General features: G+C 47.0%; 1 protein-coding gene across 2 annotated transcripts in view; it reads right to left on the minus strand.

Moving 5' to 3' along the window:
* Positions 1-2,720: 2,720 nt before the first annotated feature.
* LOC113407218 (paired mesoderm homeobox protein 1) overlaps positions 2,721-19,459 on the minus strand; it is a 76,517-nt gene continuing 59,778 nt past the window's right edge. The window contains exons 2-5 of one of the 2 annotated variants that reach the window (XM_026655427.2): positions 15,776-15,951; positions 13,031-13,212; positions 10,652-10,720; positions 3,963-4,046 (exon numbers count right to left, since the gene is read on the minus strand). In XM_026655427.2, the coding sequence (XP_026511212.1) occupies positions 10,666-10,720; positions 13,031-13,212; positions 15,776-15,951 (413 nt within the window). In that variant the 3' untranslated portion in view covers positions 3,963-4,046; positions 10,652-10,665. Of the gene's footprint in view, positions 4,047-10,651; positions 10,721-13,030; positions 13,213-15,775; positions 15,952-19,459 lie in introns of both variants that reach the window. The other variant, XM_026655426.2, reaches the window with a different exon arrangement.

Genomic DNA, 19,459 nt, shown 5'->3' on the forward strand with positions numbered 1-19,459 from the left:
AGAAAGAAAGGAAGCTCTTTGAGCCATTTCCTAGAAGTTTGCTATGGTGATTGGACCTCTCCACACAGCGTCTGATCTCAAGAGTTCTGTGAAGATGAACCATCACCCTTCTTAACCCCAACACAGAAACACAGTTATCCAAAAGGACGCAATTTCTCTCTGCTGGGAAAATGCAGCTCCGAATTCATAGTTTAAGACACCACATAGTATTTTGTGCTGAGCTATTTCCTTTCATCTGAACAGCTCCATAAATGAAGCCTCACAACACTCCTGTGAGGTAGGTAAGTACTAGTCTCCCCATATTGCAAAGTAGGAGAGCCAGGCACAAGAGAGGTGAAATAACTTGGCCAATGTCACGCAGTGAGTCGGCAGTGGACACAGCAGCACAACCCAGGAGTCATGACTCCTAATGCCCTGCTAGATAATACAATGCACCTCAGAAAACTGGAGATAACATTAAATGCTTTCCAATATTTATACTTTCTTGTAAATTTATTCCTATCCCCTTCAAGGATGTATCTGTAGGCTGGTGCTGGAAAGAGTGGATAATTAAAGGGTGTCTTTGTCCTGGCACATATCTAAGTCCCATTGGTTGTGTCTACACTAACATTTTTCCTTTAAATTTCTCCCTATTGCACTACCATCGACTGATGGTAACAGCAGACAGAGGTTGAGTGCAGGCCAGTCACAGTCATTTGGGGGCGAGGGATAACTCAGTGGTTTGAGCAGTGGCCTACTAAATCCAGGGTTGTGAGTTCAATCCTTGAGGGGGCCACTTAGGGATCTGGGACAAAATCAGTACTTGGTCCTGCTAGTGAAAGCAGGGGGCTGGACTTGATGACCTTTCAGGGTCCCTTCCCAGTTCTATAAGATAGGTATATTGCCATACATTTTAACCACTGTGTTGCCTCAGTCTGTTCTGAGGGCTATGCCCCGCAGTGATTTGAACACCAGTAGTTGTCGATTGCTGTGCCACCAGCAGAACAGCACTTTTGGTAGTGTAACAATAGTGTCATCCCCCAGGTAATCAAAAATCATGAGTCAGTCACCCCCAATAAATCATAAGATCAACTTAAAAATAATAATTCATAGAAATGTAAAACTTGAAAGGACCCCAAGTGGTCATCTGGTTTGTCCCCCACCCTGCACTTGAGGGCATTGGGTCCTGTAAATATTGGGTCATTTTTCTTTACTGTCTAACTTTTGAGCCTTTAGATGACACTTTGGTCACACTGTCTCGCTTTTCTTCACAACCACAAGGGTTAGAATTTTGCGGGGTGCAGTAGGGGGATGCTAAATGAAAGCAGAGATTTTCTTGCAATCATGTGACTCCAGGACCTGTGGCTTTAGGAACCCCACCAAATATCCCAATAAAATCATGAGGGTCAACAACCCTGATGCAATGGTGGGAAGTTTGAAGCGTAATGCTGGCACCAACTAGGCAATGCCTGGTTGTATTATGACATCCTCATGCCACACACAGAACTCTTAGGGACATCCGCAACTGCATGTGACCCGGCCAGCTAGAGCTCAGAAGCTAAGCAGAGTTAGATAGAGAACTAGAGGGGTAGGCCAATCTGCTTAAAAAGTTGATCTGTTTTGAAGGGCAAATTCTACTCAAGTCGGAGGGAGGGAAGGCAAGTCTATCTGTCCAGCATGGCATGTGGACTCCTAAATGAATCGTCCTGTAAGGTTGGGCAGCACAGTTGCACCCTGGTGTTGGTGACTCAGCAGGAGGCGCTCATCCCCTGGATTCAGTCCTGAACGAATCCACGCCAGAGCACACAGAGGCGCCGTCTTTTAGATACAACCAAAATCTCGGCTGCATGGGGGCCAGCTCATCACCTCATGCAAATCAGCCCAGCACTGCAGTCAGCGGAGTGACACCCGTTTAGACCAGTGGAGGATCTGGCCCTTGGTTCATATGCTTTTTGCAAGTGTTAAGCCCGATGCTCGGGCTAAATTTTAATTCATATTCTGCCTACGTAACATTTCACCTTCATTTTAAATGGCTGTGCGTGGTTTTAGAATGGTGGGGCCTATTGCCAGACCAAAGCCATATTCCAGCCAAAAGGTGCCTGCTTCAACACCTAGATATAGATCTACGGTACTGTTTGGGAAATGCTCTGTGTATATATAATCATCAGATCAGTGCCCAATGCTTACTCACATCGAATAGTACCTTGAACAGTCCATTGACTTCAGTGGGTCCATTCAAGGAGCAAAGTTCTACTCAGCATGAGCAAAGGTCTCAGCACCTGGCCCTCAATGGCTCTACTTCTGTACATAAGTGCTACTTGGCGTGAGAAAGGCTGGCAGAAGCAGACCCTCTGGTTTCACTCAGGTGTATCCCCACTGGCAGCAGTAAAAGCACAAGGGGATCATCTTTCCCTCAGGACGTATGCATGAGGGGAAACTTTCCAGGCACAGATCCAAGACAGCTTCATAATGTTGTCCCTCCTCTCTCTAGACTGTGGGGGGAAGTACAGAAGGGGATCTGATAGGAATCTCATCCCTGTCTGAGTCTCACAAGGGGGAGGGCGTTTCAGGGGAAAAAGCACTGTTGGCTCCTGCTGTCTTACCTTGGTGTGTAATCCCTCCATGGTGGGAGAACCCCCTCTATCGCCTGGCACCGCACTCAGTGGATGGTCCTGTGTCTTCGGTGGATTTCCCAAGATCTGACTGGATCTGAAGTGCTGGAGGACCAGAGTCCTCACTTCTCTGGAGGAGCAAACCCTACTCACTCCACAAATGGAACTTCACAATATTTCTTCCCCCAGGGCCTCGTCAGATAGGTTTTCCCATAGGAAGAGATGATCTAGCCCTGAATATTGACCTCCAGATTTGGATCAACTGGATCCTGAGTTTTGCCTGACTAAAGACATGGGGATTTGGCCAACAGCTTGTAATGTGCTGTGGCCTTCTGTGAGATGAAATGTTCTAAGTGTAAGCTATTTATTATTGCTATGATCGAGGGCAGCATACGACCATAAATGGGAATCTGGCACTCCAATATGTATCTGTCTCTTTAGGAACTTGGCTGGAGCACACACATCCTGAACATTTTCAATGTATTTTTATTTTGTTTAATAAAAAACACCAACCAAGCTTGCATGTATATCTTATATATATAAATATATACAGTATATATAAAACAAATGCGTTTGGACAACACCTTTACCTGTGGCACAAAACATAAGGTATAGAAAGAAGCGTAAGGCAAAGTCCTAATCTTTGAGCTCCCGAGCAATCTCCCCCATGCAGACACGCACTCTAGCTTGAGAAGGATCTTCTCTTCTTTGGCTTTTCAAAGAGGCTGGGCCAGAAATAATCAGACAGAGGCGAATAAGTTCTAAACTCAAGATGGGTGTGAATGAAACGCTGAACATTTCAGGCAACTGGACTAGAGGAACCCACCGCGTTGCTCGAAAAGCCTCCTCAGAGGCTAATGATAACGACTTTGCAGCTGCAGCCTTGGTCTGGAGCGATGGAAGGATACTTCGATCTCATGCGGATACAACAGAGGGGTTTGGCTTCAGAATTCCCTTTTCTAGAGTGAGCTGGGGCACAGGAGGTGAGGGACCCGGTGCTGAACCTCAGGAAAGTCTAGGGGAGAAGTTCAAAGGTTGGATTGATAGGGTTTCTTTTGCAGTCATGTATAAAATAAACAACAAGGATGGAATTGTCCTTAACTGAAGAAGCTCATAGTATACTGAGCAGAAGCGATAAACCTGACACAAAGTGGTGGCATTATCCCACAATGAAAGAGGAACATCATAACTAATTTGCAGTTCATTTTTCTCCTGCTTTTGTCCCAATAGTCAGTTCAGGGTTTATTTTTTCAGCATGAGCAAACTGCTAAGCAGGACGGGTGTCATTTTGTTTTACTCTTTCTTTGAGACAGTGTTTAATTGACTGTCGGTACTTGGTTCCTCTGTAAACTATATTCCTTTGCTTTCAGTCTCAGGTTGGCAATGCTGTTGGCCATGTTCATGCCCTGGGCAGGGCTAGCATTGGTACACGTAGCAGAATAGGTAGCCATGGCGCTGTTGGGGTGGAGAGAAGAGGAGAAAAGAAAGAAAAACAAAATCAGAATCCAGCTGCAAATCAGGGCTGCATTGAACTCGGAAAACAGTCGCTAGGTGAGCGGGTGCTGGCATGGGCATACATCATGATGTATAATGTTTCAGTTACTGGGTGCAACATTCCTTACCATGACTGGACATTTTAGTAATTTCTCTTTTAGCGCACTGATGGATCACCCTATCTAACGACACTTCCCAGGCTACAGGCTGATCCAAAGCCAGCTGAAGTCAAAGGGTTATGAACCAGCCCCACAACGACCAAAGTACATGAGAATGTACTACAAATAGTCATCAGATGCAAAGTTCACATTCAGAGCCAACCTTTGTCAAAGTTCAGGGGTGCTCAGGTCTGAGGTCCTGGCTCTAGAATATATTGGAAGGAACACGCCTGCATTAGCAGGAAGATAGACTAGACACAGCCCTTTTCCGCCTCTGATTTCTATGATTGGAGATTCTTTCTAATGGCAAGTCTACCTTGGGAAAATTTGGGGGTTTACTACAGGTAAGGGAGCAAAGGTTTTGCCAGTGTGTTGCACATATTCCAAATTGCTGGTGATATTTCTAAGTGGCTGCACAATTCAGAGCTGGACCCTTAGAATTTTACATGCAGTTCAGTTATATTTGCTGCTCGAGACAGAAACTTTCAGATGATCCAGAACAGACCCTATTCCAGGCCAAGCAGCTACCAGACCCATTTCACAGGAAAATAAACTCAGGAAAGTCCATTTTGCCACAAAGACCCAGATGGACCATGCCGCCACTTCCTGTATGGAATGGCAAACAGTTTTCTGTCACTTGCGTCCCAGCCAAGTTTTGTCAGTCACTAGCATTCATTGTTACATCACCTGAGTGGCCTGGCCAAGGAGAGAAAACTGAGCTTCATACCAAACGCCACCGAGAAACAGAAAGAACAGATCATGAACACTCACATTTCTCACTGCCCAGCCTAGAAATGGGCACGGTAGCAGTGCCATGCTTTAGCTTTAGGGAACACCGTCTCCTAGACTACAGGAATTATTTGACTCAGCACATCCATTCAGGCATTTTTTTCTAAACACTTCCTTTGCACTTTTGGTGGGGCTGTGGGGTAAGATGGACTTTTATCACCGGATAAAACCTCAGCAGCATTCCTATTGGGAAACTTTACTCCCATGGCCCTGCTCCATTTTCTCTGTTGTCCCTTTTCCTGTTTAACAGCTGATCAGTAACTGTGAACATGGATGTGGCATATCCCTTTACAGCCACCGTACGGCTGTAACCTGAGACGTCTAGCACCGATTGGAGAACGAATGCACAAGGTGTTACAGAGTGTGACAGTAGCTGCCACTAAGCATCACTGGACAGCACGTACATGATCTAACAGTCATCTCTCATAAGGCCAGATCCAAAACCTACTGTAATCAAGGGGATTCCAAACTGTCTTTATTACAAATGCTCAAACTGCTTTCGACTCATATTAACTTTGTGGATGGGAAAGATACCCAGCCTGACGCAGGGAAATCATGTGGGAAAGAGGTCAAAACAGCATTAAGGATGAACAGCTTTGAATAAAATACAAACCCACCTGCACCTTTGTCCTGTATTGTAAATGTAAACCTTCAACCCTGAAGCTTTCCTGAGGTTCAATAATGTTTGGTTACATTTATTATTTATATTTATTGGTATTGTGGTAACGCCTAAGAACTGCAGTCACGGACCAGGATCCCATTGTGCTAGGTGCTGTACAAACACAGAACAAAAGGATGGTCTGTGTCCCACAGGGCTTGCAATCTAAGGGTACATCTACACTCCTCAAGCCGATGTACCCAAGTTAGCTTGAATCTGGCTAGCTCAGGTCCCAGAACAGGGAAGCTGTGGCAGCACGGGCTATCCCTGGAAGTGATTACCCTGGGTTCCAGGCAGGATCAGATAGCCCATGCTGCTGCAGCGTATATGATCCTGCCTGGAACCTGGGGTAATCACTTCCAGGGCTAGCCCATGCTGTCACAGCTTCACTACTCCAATACCTGAGCTAGCCAAATTAAGGCAGACTCAGTTACGTCAGCTCAAGCTGCAGTCGTACCCCATGATTGCAGTCTAGATATACCCTGTGAAAACTATGTTTAATTTTAATGCTACATCTACCTTTCCAGAACAAAAGTAGAAATTCCTTGTTCCTGAGAAATTCCCTGAGCAGTTTTTCAGGAACAACAGGTGTGGGTCATTCAGATAAAAGCCCGATCTGAACTGGGGAACTTGCAATGATTGCCCGATGCTGATTTAAAGACCCCGAGGAAATAAAGTGCACTGAATGAGTGACACAATTTTAAAAAGAAACCCAATAGTTTGACAGACTACATTTCTCATGTGTACCGCAGACAATTGAGAAGTATCAGGAAATCAATTCAGGTTTGGGATTTTGTCAAGGCTGATCCCAGTTTTCTGTGATTTTTAGCTGTATCTAAATATTGTAATATAATTTATGCTAATAGGCTGGCATACACCCCTGCTAGGGTGACCAGATGTCCCTATTTTATAGGGACAGTCCCGATATTTGAGGCATTTTCTTCTGTAAGTGCCTATTACCCCCAACCCCCATCCCGATTTTTCACACTTGCTGTCTGGTCACCCTAACCCCTGCGCAAAAGGCCATACACCACTTACGTCCTTAAAATACATTTTATATGAGACTTAAGTGGTGTCTGGGCCTGGGGATGGGTGAAAACCTGGCGGGGGGGCCGGGAGGGGGGGCGGTGTAGGAAGGCCTAGCATCCCTGCTATGGAAATATGCTGGGAGTTCTGCTCCCATGTAAACTTGTGTACAGCTGGAGGAGTGATAGAGGGGACCTGCAGAAGCTGCAGTGGCACCCAGGATTGGGTTGGGGAGCAGAGAGTGGGATCTGGAGGGTCTGGAATGGGCCCGGGAGCAGGTAGGATCCCCCGGGATCCTCCTTCCCAGCCTGGAGCCAGCTGCCGTCCCTCCTGCCCCATGCTGAGTCTCAATATCTCCCCTTTCTCTCTCCTACCCTTCTGCCCTGCACCCCAGCCCGCCTGATCCTTGTGCTGGCTCTCTGCACAGAGGTGAATGTCATCCTCAAAGTTTTGAAAGCCCTCTAGTGGTCATTTTCATTACAGTACTTCTTAGTACAGGAAAGAGCCTGTTGGGTTGTACTTGTCTCTCGTCTTGTCTTATACATTGATTGTAAGATGTATGGAACCATATTTTCATTATACTGGTGTACACCACCCAGCACAATGGGGCACAGATCTTTTACTGGGGCCTGGATGAGCTACCACGATACAAATAGTGAATAATAATTACACTACCCAAAATCCCAAACAGGAAGAGTCTGCTTGGAGAATGGAAAAATACTGTAGCGTTTAGTAGCACAACTCAAGGTTTCTGTTTTTCATTCAGTTAAAAATCCCAACTTCATATGCACAACTATATCACAGTTCTGGCGAAATTTCATCTCCCCTCACCAGGAAATGGCTAGACATAAATCCCAAATAGGTTCCCAGTTCAATGGGATTTGGGCATCTAATTCCTTTAAACTCCTTTGAAAAGCTCCGTCTCCACAACAGCGGCACAGCAACAGTGCTACAGCAGTGCCACTGGACCGTAGATGCTTCCTACATCAACAGAAGGAGTTTTCCCATCGATGTAGATAATCCACCTCTCTGAGATGTGGAAGCTAAGTTGACAGAATTCTACAATCAGCTTTGCTGCACCTACCGTGTGGGTTGGGGGCCACGAAATTTTTCACAGCCCTGAGCAATGTAGCTAGATTGACATAAGTTTTAGGTGTAGGCCAGGCCTCAGCCTTTTTGTTACAGTGACTCCTGATAGAAGCTGGTTTGGCTTCAATGCTAACCGTCCTGTCTACATCATGAATTATAATAACCAGATGGTCAAAGGTCTCTCAACAATAACTTAGGATAGGAGAATTTGAGGGGAGACTAAATTTTCCACTCTAGACACATTCTACCTCAACAGCAGTCATTATACAAAAGAACAAACACCTGTCAGGGATGGACTAGGTATACTTGGTCTTGCCTCAGCATAGGGGTCCGGACTAAATGACCTCTCACGGTCCCTTCCAGCGATATATTTCTATGATTCTGTAAAATGCAGCATAGAGCTGTGTGAATAACCGATTTGTCGGTTCACCGGCAAGTCAAAAACAAAACAAAACAAAATTAAATTTCATTTCAAGTCTACCCAAAACCATTTTTCAGAGAATTGAAAAGTGAAAGAAAAAAAAAGTTTCCTTCAACCTGAAATTAAATGTTTCATTTCAGTTTCAAGCATTTTCAATTGTTTTTTCATTAAATGAAAGGAAATTTTGAAGCAAAAAGTTGTTTCAAGCTAAAAAAAAAAAATCGATTTTGGGGTAATATTTTGTTAGGGTTTTTTCCAGCCAAAACAACTTACTGAATTTGCAAAATATTTTGATGTTGCCAAATCTGCATTCTTCACCGAAAAAAAGATTCAGCTGAAATTCACGAGCTCTAATGCTGCAGGGCTCTACAACGGTCCCAAACACAACAGCTAACAACAGCGTCCTAGAAGCATCTTGGGCCATTACTGTAGAATACTAGGGTAGTCATGGTAAGGAATTATTATAAAACTTGGGCTGGATCTCTCTTTCACTTACTTCTATTGTACTATAGCAACCCCAGCCCAGTGAGCTACTCCGTAGTCTGCTTCATAGTTTGTGCAACTCTATTCCAGTGAATTTCTTAATCCACTCCAGAATATGACTAGCAACTGACTGAATTTGAGGGGTGCAGAGAACAGAGTACACACACGAGAACAATTGGCCTATAAAAAATCAATAGTTTAATACCCCCACTGCTGTCTTCTTTTGGTTCCAACATAGGGATGTTACATTTAACTCCCACCAACATTAATAAGCTTTGTTTGCATACATTGTAAAATGGTGCCAAGAGGCGAGGACACAGAATTTGAAGCAAAGACCTCCTTAGTTCTAATTTTGACTCTGCTTCTGTGTTTCTCTGAGGCCTTGGCCAAGTCACTTGATTCCAGTGGAATTTAGGGGCCATCTGGGCCTTAATCTCTCTGCTTCACTTTGCCTGTCTCCTAAATGGGAATAATACATCCCTAGCTAACAGGGGTGCTGTGAGACGGGGTGAGCTAACGGTTGCAAACCACCTCAAAGTTCAGCGATATGTGGTGTGGTTAAGCACAATGAAGTTTATAAGCTCCTGGGTCTTCCCTTTCTCCATTATAGGATGGCACAAGAGTTGACAGCAGCCCATTAACCTATTTTTCAGAATAGGATAGAAACAAGGGTATATAAAACTCAATCAGGTGTTTCCAAGACCCACTGAAGTAATTGCACAGGTGCATCTTTCCTGCATCTCCCAATAGCAAGGCAGCTCTGGCAGAGATGCTGGGAGTGGGGGGCTAGGTGACAAGAGTTTTTTCCTCCCAGAAGAAAGCCTCCTATAGGGCTTTCTTGTGATCACCCCAGCCTCTGTCTCGTGGACTCTGCTGCTGGTGAAGGGCAGGGTGGTGTGGGAAGGAAGCCATTAGCCGTTAGCACGCCTACCTCAGGGAAAGCAGATCATCTCTGTGGATCTCCCACCTTTGCTCGCCTTACATCTGCCCATGGCCACTGCCTGCAGGTGTGAGCAGCAGAGACCACAGGTTTCCCCTGCTCTGCCATCCTGCCTTGGGCCTGCACTCTGCCCAGCAGAGCTCTAGCACCTGCGGAAGGGATGGCCCCGGAGCACAAAGGGCATAGCTCTGTGTTCTGCGGGCCTCTGTGCTAACTAAGACACCTGGGCTTCAGTAGCCCAAGTAGCCCGCAGAGGGGCTTGTCACTGGGGGCACGGAGAAGGGGAGGATCAGTGATCGGGGGGCGGGGGGATTGGAACAGGGCTGCTTGTCTTTGAAAGATGAACTTGGGAGCCCAACTCTCCATGTCACAGCAAACTAGGGGGTCACAGCAGGAAGCTGGAGGATGTAAGGGTGAGCTGGGAGTGGGTGCTGGCAGAGCTGGACCCCAAAAATCACTGAGCACTCTGTAGGCCACACGTTTGCCATGTATTTCTGGGCCAGCCATAAGACTTTGTGTCAAACTGCAACCCTGAAGGGGAGAGGGCAGCCCTATGAACTGTGACCCTGAAAGGAAAGGGGTCTCTCTATCAACTGTAATGTGGTGGGAAGGGGAACCTCTATGAGTTGACTCAGGGAAGGGGAACCCTTATAAACAGTGGCCTGGAAGGGACAGAACACCCCTAAACACTGTGACCTAGAGGGGGGAGTGCACCCATCCACACGGACCTGGAGCAGCATGGGGCACCCCTCTAAACACTGCATCTGGCCTAGGCCCACCCACCTAATCCATGAGCCTGACAGTTTCCTCCTGCTGCCATCCCTTCTGTGCTCCCTGCCAGGGCCTGGCGTGGCTCGCGTTCGAGCCCACTTCAGTCCCTCCTCTCTACAGCAGCCCAGACCAGCCTAGCCAGCTGGCAGTCTCCTCCTTGCCTTTCCAGTGACCATGCTGCCTCCGCCCCATACAGTCCATACAGAATGCCCCCTGCCCCCTGGAAGTTACCTTTGCAGTGTCTTCTAGAATCCGTTATGAAGCCCCTCGTGTAAACAACATCTTGGGAGGGACGAGGATCTATTTTTAAAAGTGTGAGAGGTAGAAATGAGCCACGCAAGTTCAACAGACCCCCGTTACCGTGACCATAACAGCTATAGGGGATGGGAAGGGAGCGGCCATCTGCACTCATCTCTCCTGGACTGTCTCACCACCCCACTCCTCCCCAGCAAGCAACACTGCGGGCAAAACCCCCAAGCCAGGATGCAATGCTGGGAGCTAACCCCCATGGGACGGGGCTTTGCCGGCCAGGCAGGTAAAAACCAGAGGGCAAGGCCTGGCCCCAGTGTACAGGGCAAAAAAGTGGGCTCATTGAGTTCATCTAGTGTCACGACCAGACCACACTCCTTGTCTGTACAGAGGGGGCGTCCTAACGCCCTCTTTATTCTAACGTGAGGTTGCGGTGTGGACATGGTTGAGGACCACTGAGCAAAGGTACCAACATACAGAGGATGCCACGTGATGAGTGACTGTTTGTTGCATGAGTGCTGTGAGGAATAGGCCCGATTGACTTTGGGCAGCAGAGACCTTTGATCGGGTATGGCTCTCTAAGGCCAGCACAGGGGATGTTGCTTAGCTGGGCTGACATTGGGCTGTGACAGGATGGAGCAATGGCCAAGAGTCTCAAGCCTTTCATTTAAATTCAAGCCACAGTGCTAAAAACATCCACCAGTCACCTACCCCTCCCCACAAGCCAGCACAACCTGAGTTCCCTCCATCCCCCAGAGAGCAGTCCCCAGCTGGCTGGGGACTGCCCAGAGACGGGAGGCGAGGGCTGTGAATTGTATGAAGCGCAAATGCTAAGGAGATTTTTCCCTTTCTGATTTTACGCTGGCAGCATTTCTCATGGCCCAGTAACTCCCAGAACATGCTATCAGGCCGGCTTCCACTCGTGGAGAGGAACGCCCGCCCCTGCTCCTTTTAGCAAAGTATTTATCACTTCCTCCCGCCACTGCTCCAGAAAGCTCCCTCTGCTATGTGGTTCAGCGGAGAGGGAAGCTGGGCCCCTGTTTTGCTACCCTGTTTGTATATTTCCAATATTGGCAGGTCACCTTGGGTGTGAGTGGGAGCAACCAGACCTACCAGAGCAACAACGCCAGTGCCAGGAAAAACACTTTCCATGGCAGCAATGAACCTCGCCTGCTCACGTTTTCCCCTTGGCTTAGTCTTGTCCTTGTTAAAATAAAAGACCTGAGACTTGCGAGACCCAGAACTGAGCAGGTTCAGGCTGGTGCTCTGGGGCCCAACAGCTGAGTCTTGTTGTCTCCTTACCCAGCCCTGCCCCTGTGCCCTAGAGCTGACCAGACAATGCTGGGACGACCCAGCTGAGCCTATTGCTAGATCAGGGTACGGGAAGTTCCCGGAACTTTCCCAACCTGCCTAAGGATGGAAGAGTCACGTCAGTTCTTGGCCTCTCTGCTGAGACTGCCAACAACAAGTTAATGCCTGTGCACTAGGAACAAGAGAGAGGAACCACTCACTAATCTCACATTCGCCACCAGAAGGCGACTTCTTTCAGAGACTGGTGCCACCCACACCTGCGTTCAAACAAGCATCCCCCAGAGGAAAGACTCGGCATTCCCTCTCCGCTCCTGCCAGCCACCCCAGGGCACAGCGGTTCTAGTTTTTTAACAACAAAAGTGGCCAGGTCCTTAAAGTGCTCAACAAAGGCTACCATTGTATCAACGTCCCCTTACCAATGTGGGTGTTCTTGTGGCATTTAATCTAGATGCTGTATTTCAAATGAAACAAGCCAGAAATTAGTCACATTAAATTTGATTCTTTATTTAAGCAAGCTCACAAAATGTAATGGCTCCGCCTTTCCTTTCTCCCTCCATTCTTTCTTTAAGCTGTCTGAACTGCATAAAGGGGCCACTAAGAGACAAGAAACAGCCCTCTAGAGAATCTCTGTTGCAAGGGGGTTTCTTGCCTGGCACAAGGCTGACATAAATGTTCTATGCTAGCCCTACTTGCAGCCCCAGGCATAGGGTGTGTGTTGAGGATGGACCAGGGCAGGAGGGGTTTGGCCAGAATGCTATGTGCTCCAGCTGTGCAATGCCTATAGGGCATTGTTACAAGCCAGTGCAACTTAGTGCAGTGCTGGGGCTGCTCTAAATTGTCCCAGGAAGCCTCCCAGGTCAGAATTAGGGAGGCACAAAGGTGGCTTAAAGCCTGGGTGTGGGAAAGGAGCAACAGGAAATCTGGCCCAAGATATGGCTCTCACAGGGTGCTCCCAGTGAGCGTCACTGTCAGATGAAGAAGGAGCTCTGAAGGTGATGGCTGACCAAGGCCAGAGGAGGCTGATCACCTAGAGATGGGATATGCATTCACCTGTAAGGCGAGGCTGTTCCCCAGGAGAGATAGTCAGTGGGTCTTGGAGCTGGGCGAGGTACTATGGGCTGCTCCACCGCAGTCACGTCCCCTGAATAGGATTTGAGAAGGGAGGCGTTCTTGTTGGCCAGCATGGCTCTCTCGTTCCTGCGGAACTTTGCTCTTCGGTTCTGAAACCACACCTAGGAGGAGGGGGAAAGACAGACAGGCCAGAGATTATAACCTGTTCCATTGATGTTCTGCTACTCTCCCTGCATTATCAGATACTTGGGGGCCCAGGCACCCTGGTGTGTTGGTGGCCTGGAGAGCCAGAACCTCGTTGTGAGGAAAGGACCAGCAGTGGACGGATGCACTGTGTCTGCAGGAGGAGCTTCCATTATGCCTGAGCAGCTAATCATCTTCCCTACCCAAGGTGAAGCAGCAGCATGTGGGAGGTCATGTGCTTCCAAGCTGGGACCCACAGGGGAGATGCTCATGAGCTGGACCTCTCCTGCTTCTGGATATTCCAGGACCCAGGATGATGCTGGTGGCCTCATGTCTCCACCCCAGTGCCTGAGCACCAAGGATCCTCTCAGCGAAGATGCAGATGTCCTGTCTGGCCTTTAAGATCACGACTGCTCTTGGAGGGGCTGCTGGCTGCTTGAACCTCATTCCTGAATGACAGGGATTCTTGGGAAGTTGCTGCTGGTCCATTGCCCTGAGCTGTAGAAGCGGCTGCTTTTATGTTAGGATTTGCCCTGCTGTCCTAATGCATGGTGATCCCTTTCCCTGACTATGCCTGGCACTCATGCCCTGCCCTAAAATACAACACACATACCTTTGCTGCTAGCCCATGCATACACACACATATGTATGCGCACACACAAACACTCACGCACGTGTGCGCAAGTTATTCAGCTCAGTACAGGGGTACTAGGTGAATTTGAATGGCCTGTGTGGTGCAGGACATCAGACTAGATGATCTAACAGTCCCTTCTGGCTTTAAACTCTGAATCTATCAATGAACAAACATACACACATGCTCACAGGTGTTCTCTCTCACACACACGCACGCGTGCACACACCCACAAGCTCTTTCCCTTCAGTCCAAGAATTTAAAAGGCCGATTTCATTCATTCCCTGACCCGTCCCACTCTTGTGCTCTCAAACTGCTCAAGGGCTTTACTCTCACCCTCTGCACATCTTGGGGAAACCCTGCTTGGCTAAACTAGCAAATGTAAGAACAAGAGAGAGTTTATGCTGTTATAACTCTGGTGATAACTGATGTGAACAGAGGTTTGGGAGGTGGACTGTTCCCTGCAATGCCACTCTAGGCCTGGATACTCACTGGGCAGTGGGTGCATCCGTTCTGGTTAAATAAATCTAACTCAAACCTTCATCAGAACCTCTGGTGGAACCCAAGTCTCCTGGCACTTGGATAAGGCTGTGAGCAATTTGTTTCCTTGTATCTTTCAGTTTCATACAGCTCTGTGTTTCTGGGCTCTGGCAAGGATTGAGAAAGGTCACTCACAGGGTGTTTCCAGCCTGAGCAGAAGCAGGAAGCCTTGGCAACCCCATGAAGAACCCTATGCTGTTGTGATTCCCTACCCGATCTTGAAATCTCTTGAGGTTCAGAACAAGTCGAGGGGATCTTTAGCTCTGATGCGGACCATTGGTGGCACTCTGGTGGTGTGATGAGACTCCCTGGGTGCACAAAGCTGGCATAACCAGCTCTCTCTGCCTCCCTCTCCACAGGACCTCTAAGCAATGGCACATGGTTAGAGTGATGCTGCACTCCATCAACCCCCATCCAACATAATAGCTCTTTGGGGCCTGTTACTGCTGCCACAAGTCCTGAGGCTGCTTCATCTTGCACAGGGGCACAAGGGGGGTTCAAACCCGCCTTTGCTTGCCATACTGGGTCTACACGGAGTGCACCTTAGCCAGGCCAGAAGGCTAAAGCCACGATGCACAACCCAACTTTGGGATCTGAGCCGAAAGTCTCAACCTTTTGAGGGTTCTCTCATCATGATCCAGAACCTTCTTCTCTACCCCCAAAAGTAGCATACATTTGCCACCATAATTAAATATTGGGTGTAATGCCTCCATAGGAAGCTCAGTCTACAGTGTATAACCCACACAGCTCACTTTGGAGAAGGCTTCTTGACTTGGCATTTTTGCCTGTGTCGTCAATCTGATTACAAAAATAGACACCACTTCCAAGCCCCTGCTGAGTTGTCTCTGATTGCTAAAGCAGATGAGATTTGCACTTGTGTTTCTTTCATGGCACATTCCTACAGAATTTAGTGAATTCTTTCCCTGCTATAGAATTCCATAATCTGGCTGAAAAATTCTACAGAAAGGATCCTATTCTCTATTAAATTCTTTGGATTTTTCAGATTTTGGCTCTTGTCTTTGTATGGATTTGTACAACACCTAACGCAATGGGGCCTCGATCCCAATCTGGGGTTCCGGGGCTCTACTGTGATAAAATTATTGTTTTTGTCCTGTTTGATTTCTAGAAAATCCTAATGTTTCACCCTATTAAATATGATAGAGCTTTTCAGAAGGATCTCTATGGCATTTAGTTGTTTGAGAGCTTTACTGACAGTAAGACCTATATTCTTGTAATGATTTTAAGGCCCATGTTCTTTAACAATCCTCTATCTCTGCAGCCATCCTGCTGGCTGAGTGAATGCTAAAGCCATGGCTTGCTGACAGTACCTGGATGAGATGGGCAGAAGATTGACTTCTGGCATTACTTACCTGAACTCTGGCTTCAGTGAGGTTGACTCTGCGTGCGAGGTCTTCTCGTACAAAGGCATCGGGGTAATGTGTCCTCTCAAAGACTCTCTCCAATGCCTGGAGCTGACTGCTGTTGAAGGTGGTCCTGTTTCTTCTCTGCTTTCTTTTCTTCTTCTCTTCTGAGTTCAGCTGATCATCTAGAATGGGAGAGAATCAGACAGGTGAAGTGCTGGAACTAGATTACTCGTATTTCTGAAGCATCAGCATTTACCTTTTTTTTCCCTTTTTTTTCTTCTTTTTTTAAACACACCTAATTTAGATCTCTGCATCATTTGGATGAGAGATAAAAACCAAGATCCTGGCCACTTGGATCAAAGTTGAGACCACATTTTTCATAGATTCATATAAATTAATACATTTGGAGGCCAGAATAGACCATCCTTAATATCTAGTCTGACCACCTCTGGAACACTGGCCAGAGAACTTCCCCTAGTGATTCTTGTATCAAAACCCATAACTTCTGGCTGAGCTAGAACAGACCTTTTAAAAAGAGATTCAGCATCAATTTTGGAAGTCTGGGCCTATGGCATCATGTCCCTTTCTTCACCTATTTGTCCCCTTTCTTGAAGCTGTCTTTCTAATACAAATGTTTCCCTCTGTTCCACATTGCAGAGGGGAGCAAACCGATGAAAACCTTCCAAAGTTTGGATAGGAAACATGGAGGAAAGTGGAGACTAGACTGAATGCTTCCCTCTGCCCAGTGCTGATAGAAGCCCTTCTGCACAGACAACTTAATGCAGACATAGGGTCAGAGCCTCATCTGGTATACACTGGCATAGCTCCACTGAAGTCAATGGACCAGATCCCCATCTGGTGTAAATCAGCAAATCTTCACTGAAATCAATTTTAGGAAAAGAAAATAGGAACTCTGGATCTATTCAGCTTGGGGAGCTCACCATCAGTGTGTAGGGCCCTTGATGCAGAGAAATTACGCTGCTACAGCAGATGTCCAAGGTCCATCAGGTCTGGACTGGGATTCCTCAAAGCCCTTCAAACTCTACCTGATTTAGAAGGCCAGCCTTCTCGCCTCTTCTGCTCTGACATTAATTCATCTTTCCACCCCATTAGACTATGATCAATGGACTTTTCTGTGAAGGTAGGGCAGCCTTGGGATGAAGGCACTGGCATAGCATTTAGGAGACCTGGTCTGCCATGGATTTTCTCTGTGACTTCAGGCAAGCCACTTAATCTCTGAAGGCCTCAGATGTAAAGTAAGGATAACATCTCCTTCCTCCCACCGTCTCCCTGTCTGTTCATTTACAGAGTGGGCTCTTTGAGTCAGGAATTGTCTCTTACTATGTGTTTGTACACTGACTAACATAATCAGGTTCTCATCTCAGTTGGGACTGCTAGAAGCTATCCTAATACACATTATTATTGGAGGATTTTTGTATTCGGTTTTTCTCTTGGCACATTTTTTGTGCTGAAGAGGATAATGTTGTTCTCTATCACTAGCTGCTGCAGTCGATGCATGCTGCTGAGATCTCCCTAATTCCCACCTGCTTTGCTTTTTTGCAGCTGAAATTCTGTGACTGGCCATCTTCTTCTGCTCCAAAGCTTTGCCAGCGAGACCTACCATAAATAGCGGCTGCTGCATATTCCCCCTCCTCCATCCCTTTATGGCCAGAGGTGATTGGTTCACATGGCTGAGCAAAGGACCAGCTGTACTAGCACCACTCATGTCAAGTACCTACCCTGTTGCACTGAAGCCAGAGCACAAGTATTGAACTGAGGATTTAGCACCACCAAGATAAAAACCATGCTCACGGCATTAATAGGGAAATGCAATGACAATCCTATTCCCACGTGCATAATTGTCCCAGGATACTGAATGAACAGCACAGTGGTCAGATACAATGGTAACCAATTCGCTTACCCATTGTCCTGCCACAATGCAGCTAGTCATGGGCATGCCCAGCCTCTGCTGTTTTGTGATATTGACCTAGATCTGGATGAACAATTCACCACCAAATAATTTATTGATTTAGTCCCTTGTTGCAAATTGTCCACAGATAGGTGGCGATTTTTACATATTTGTTTTCTCGTCAGCATTGTTGGATGAGTTCTGAGCATGAACCAATTTCAGCTTAGGCCTTGTTCACAAAGTGTCTGCTGCCAGTATGCATTGTTCCCGAGTCACTAGGTGCCCTACATGATTAGTCACCTAATTCACATGGTTGGGTTTCCATTTTCCCCAGTTTAGAAGAGCTACACTTTATAAACAGGAAGACTACTTGAACTCATTGATTGGTTGCTTCTCTCAGGAAAGCACCAGAAGATCATTATTATCCTGCTCACCAGATTCCAATGCAAACCAGTGCAAAGGCATCCCAGGCAAAGGTGGAGTTTGGTTCCTCCCATTACTCCCTGCTCCACCTTATGCAAACTAGCTTGCTCGGCAAATTGTCCTTCCCTTTGCTCCCTCATTACTTCTTCCATAACAGCATCACTGTTCCTGCTTCGTCAGAGACCGCAGGGCCCTTTAGTTCCACCAGAACCCTTAGCATTTGATGCAGCAATGTGGCAGTGTGGCTCCAGATGTCCCCCAAAGCACTTAGGGAGCTATATGTTTATATACTGGGTAGTCAAACCTTTGGCCAGCTAGGTAGGGAACTATCCAAGATGCTGGAGCAATAAGATGATGTAAAACATGGTCTGAGATGCCTTCCTCTTCTCAGTGGCTTTGTTTCTGCTGAACTGGTCTTAATGAAAACACTGGGGAGTTATTTTCTCCTCTTTATGTCACTCATTGGCCTTATAACGAGGCTTACGTCCACCATGCAATAGGATTGATTCTTTGCCTATTTACACTGGTTTTATACCAGGGGAACTTCACTAATGTCAGTAGAGTTCCACCTGCATGAACATGGTGTCCCGGAGTAGGGAATCAGACCCGTAATAGTTTGACACGGCTGCTTCTTGTAATCTGTACCCTGCCTGGCTTCATATTATTCAACTCTAAGGGTATATCTACACTGAAAAAAACAAAACAAAAACTGCCAGCAGCGAGCCGCAGAGCCCAGGTCAACTCATTTGGCTCATGAGGTTCCCACTACAGCATTAAAAGCAGCAGTGTAGACATTCCTGCTCCAGCTAAAGCCCCGGCTCTGAGAAGCCATCCCCTCACTAGGTTTCAGAGCCTGGGCTCCAAGCTGGGCGGGAATGTCTACACTGATGTTTTTAGCCCCATTGTGTGAGTCCCGCGACCCACAGTCAGTTGACCTGGGCTCTGAGACTTGCTGCTGTGGGCTTTTTCCTCCCCAGTGTAGACGTATCCTGTGCTGGAACTTTCAGAGATGTCTATAGGAGATAGGCACCCAACTGCCATGGAATTCCAAAGGGAATTGAGCTCCTAATTGAGCAGGTGTATTAAAAACAACGATTTGCACTGACAGCATCTTCTCTCTGAGGATCTCAAACATGCATGAACAGTTTCACAGCACCCCTGTCTGTCAGGTCAGCATCTGTTTCCATGCAGTGTGGGGGAAGGAGAGAGTGAGGAAAAGATCTGGGTCCAGCAAAGCACTTAAGTATGTGTTTAACTTTAAGCATGTGAATAGTCCCACTGAAATCAATGGGTCTGCTCATGTGATTAAAGTTAAGCATCTATTTAAGTATGTTGCTGGATTGGGACCTTAACATTCT

This window comes from Terrapene carolina, unplaced genomic scaffold (genome assembly GCF_002925995.2).
Source record: "Terrapene carolina triunguis isolate 2854851 unplaced genomic scaffold, T_m_triunguis-2.0 Scaffold210, whole genome shotgun sequence".
Taxonomy (NCBI): domain Eukaryota; kingdom Metazoa; phylum Chordata; order Testudines; family Emydidae; genus Terrapene; species Terrapene triunguis.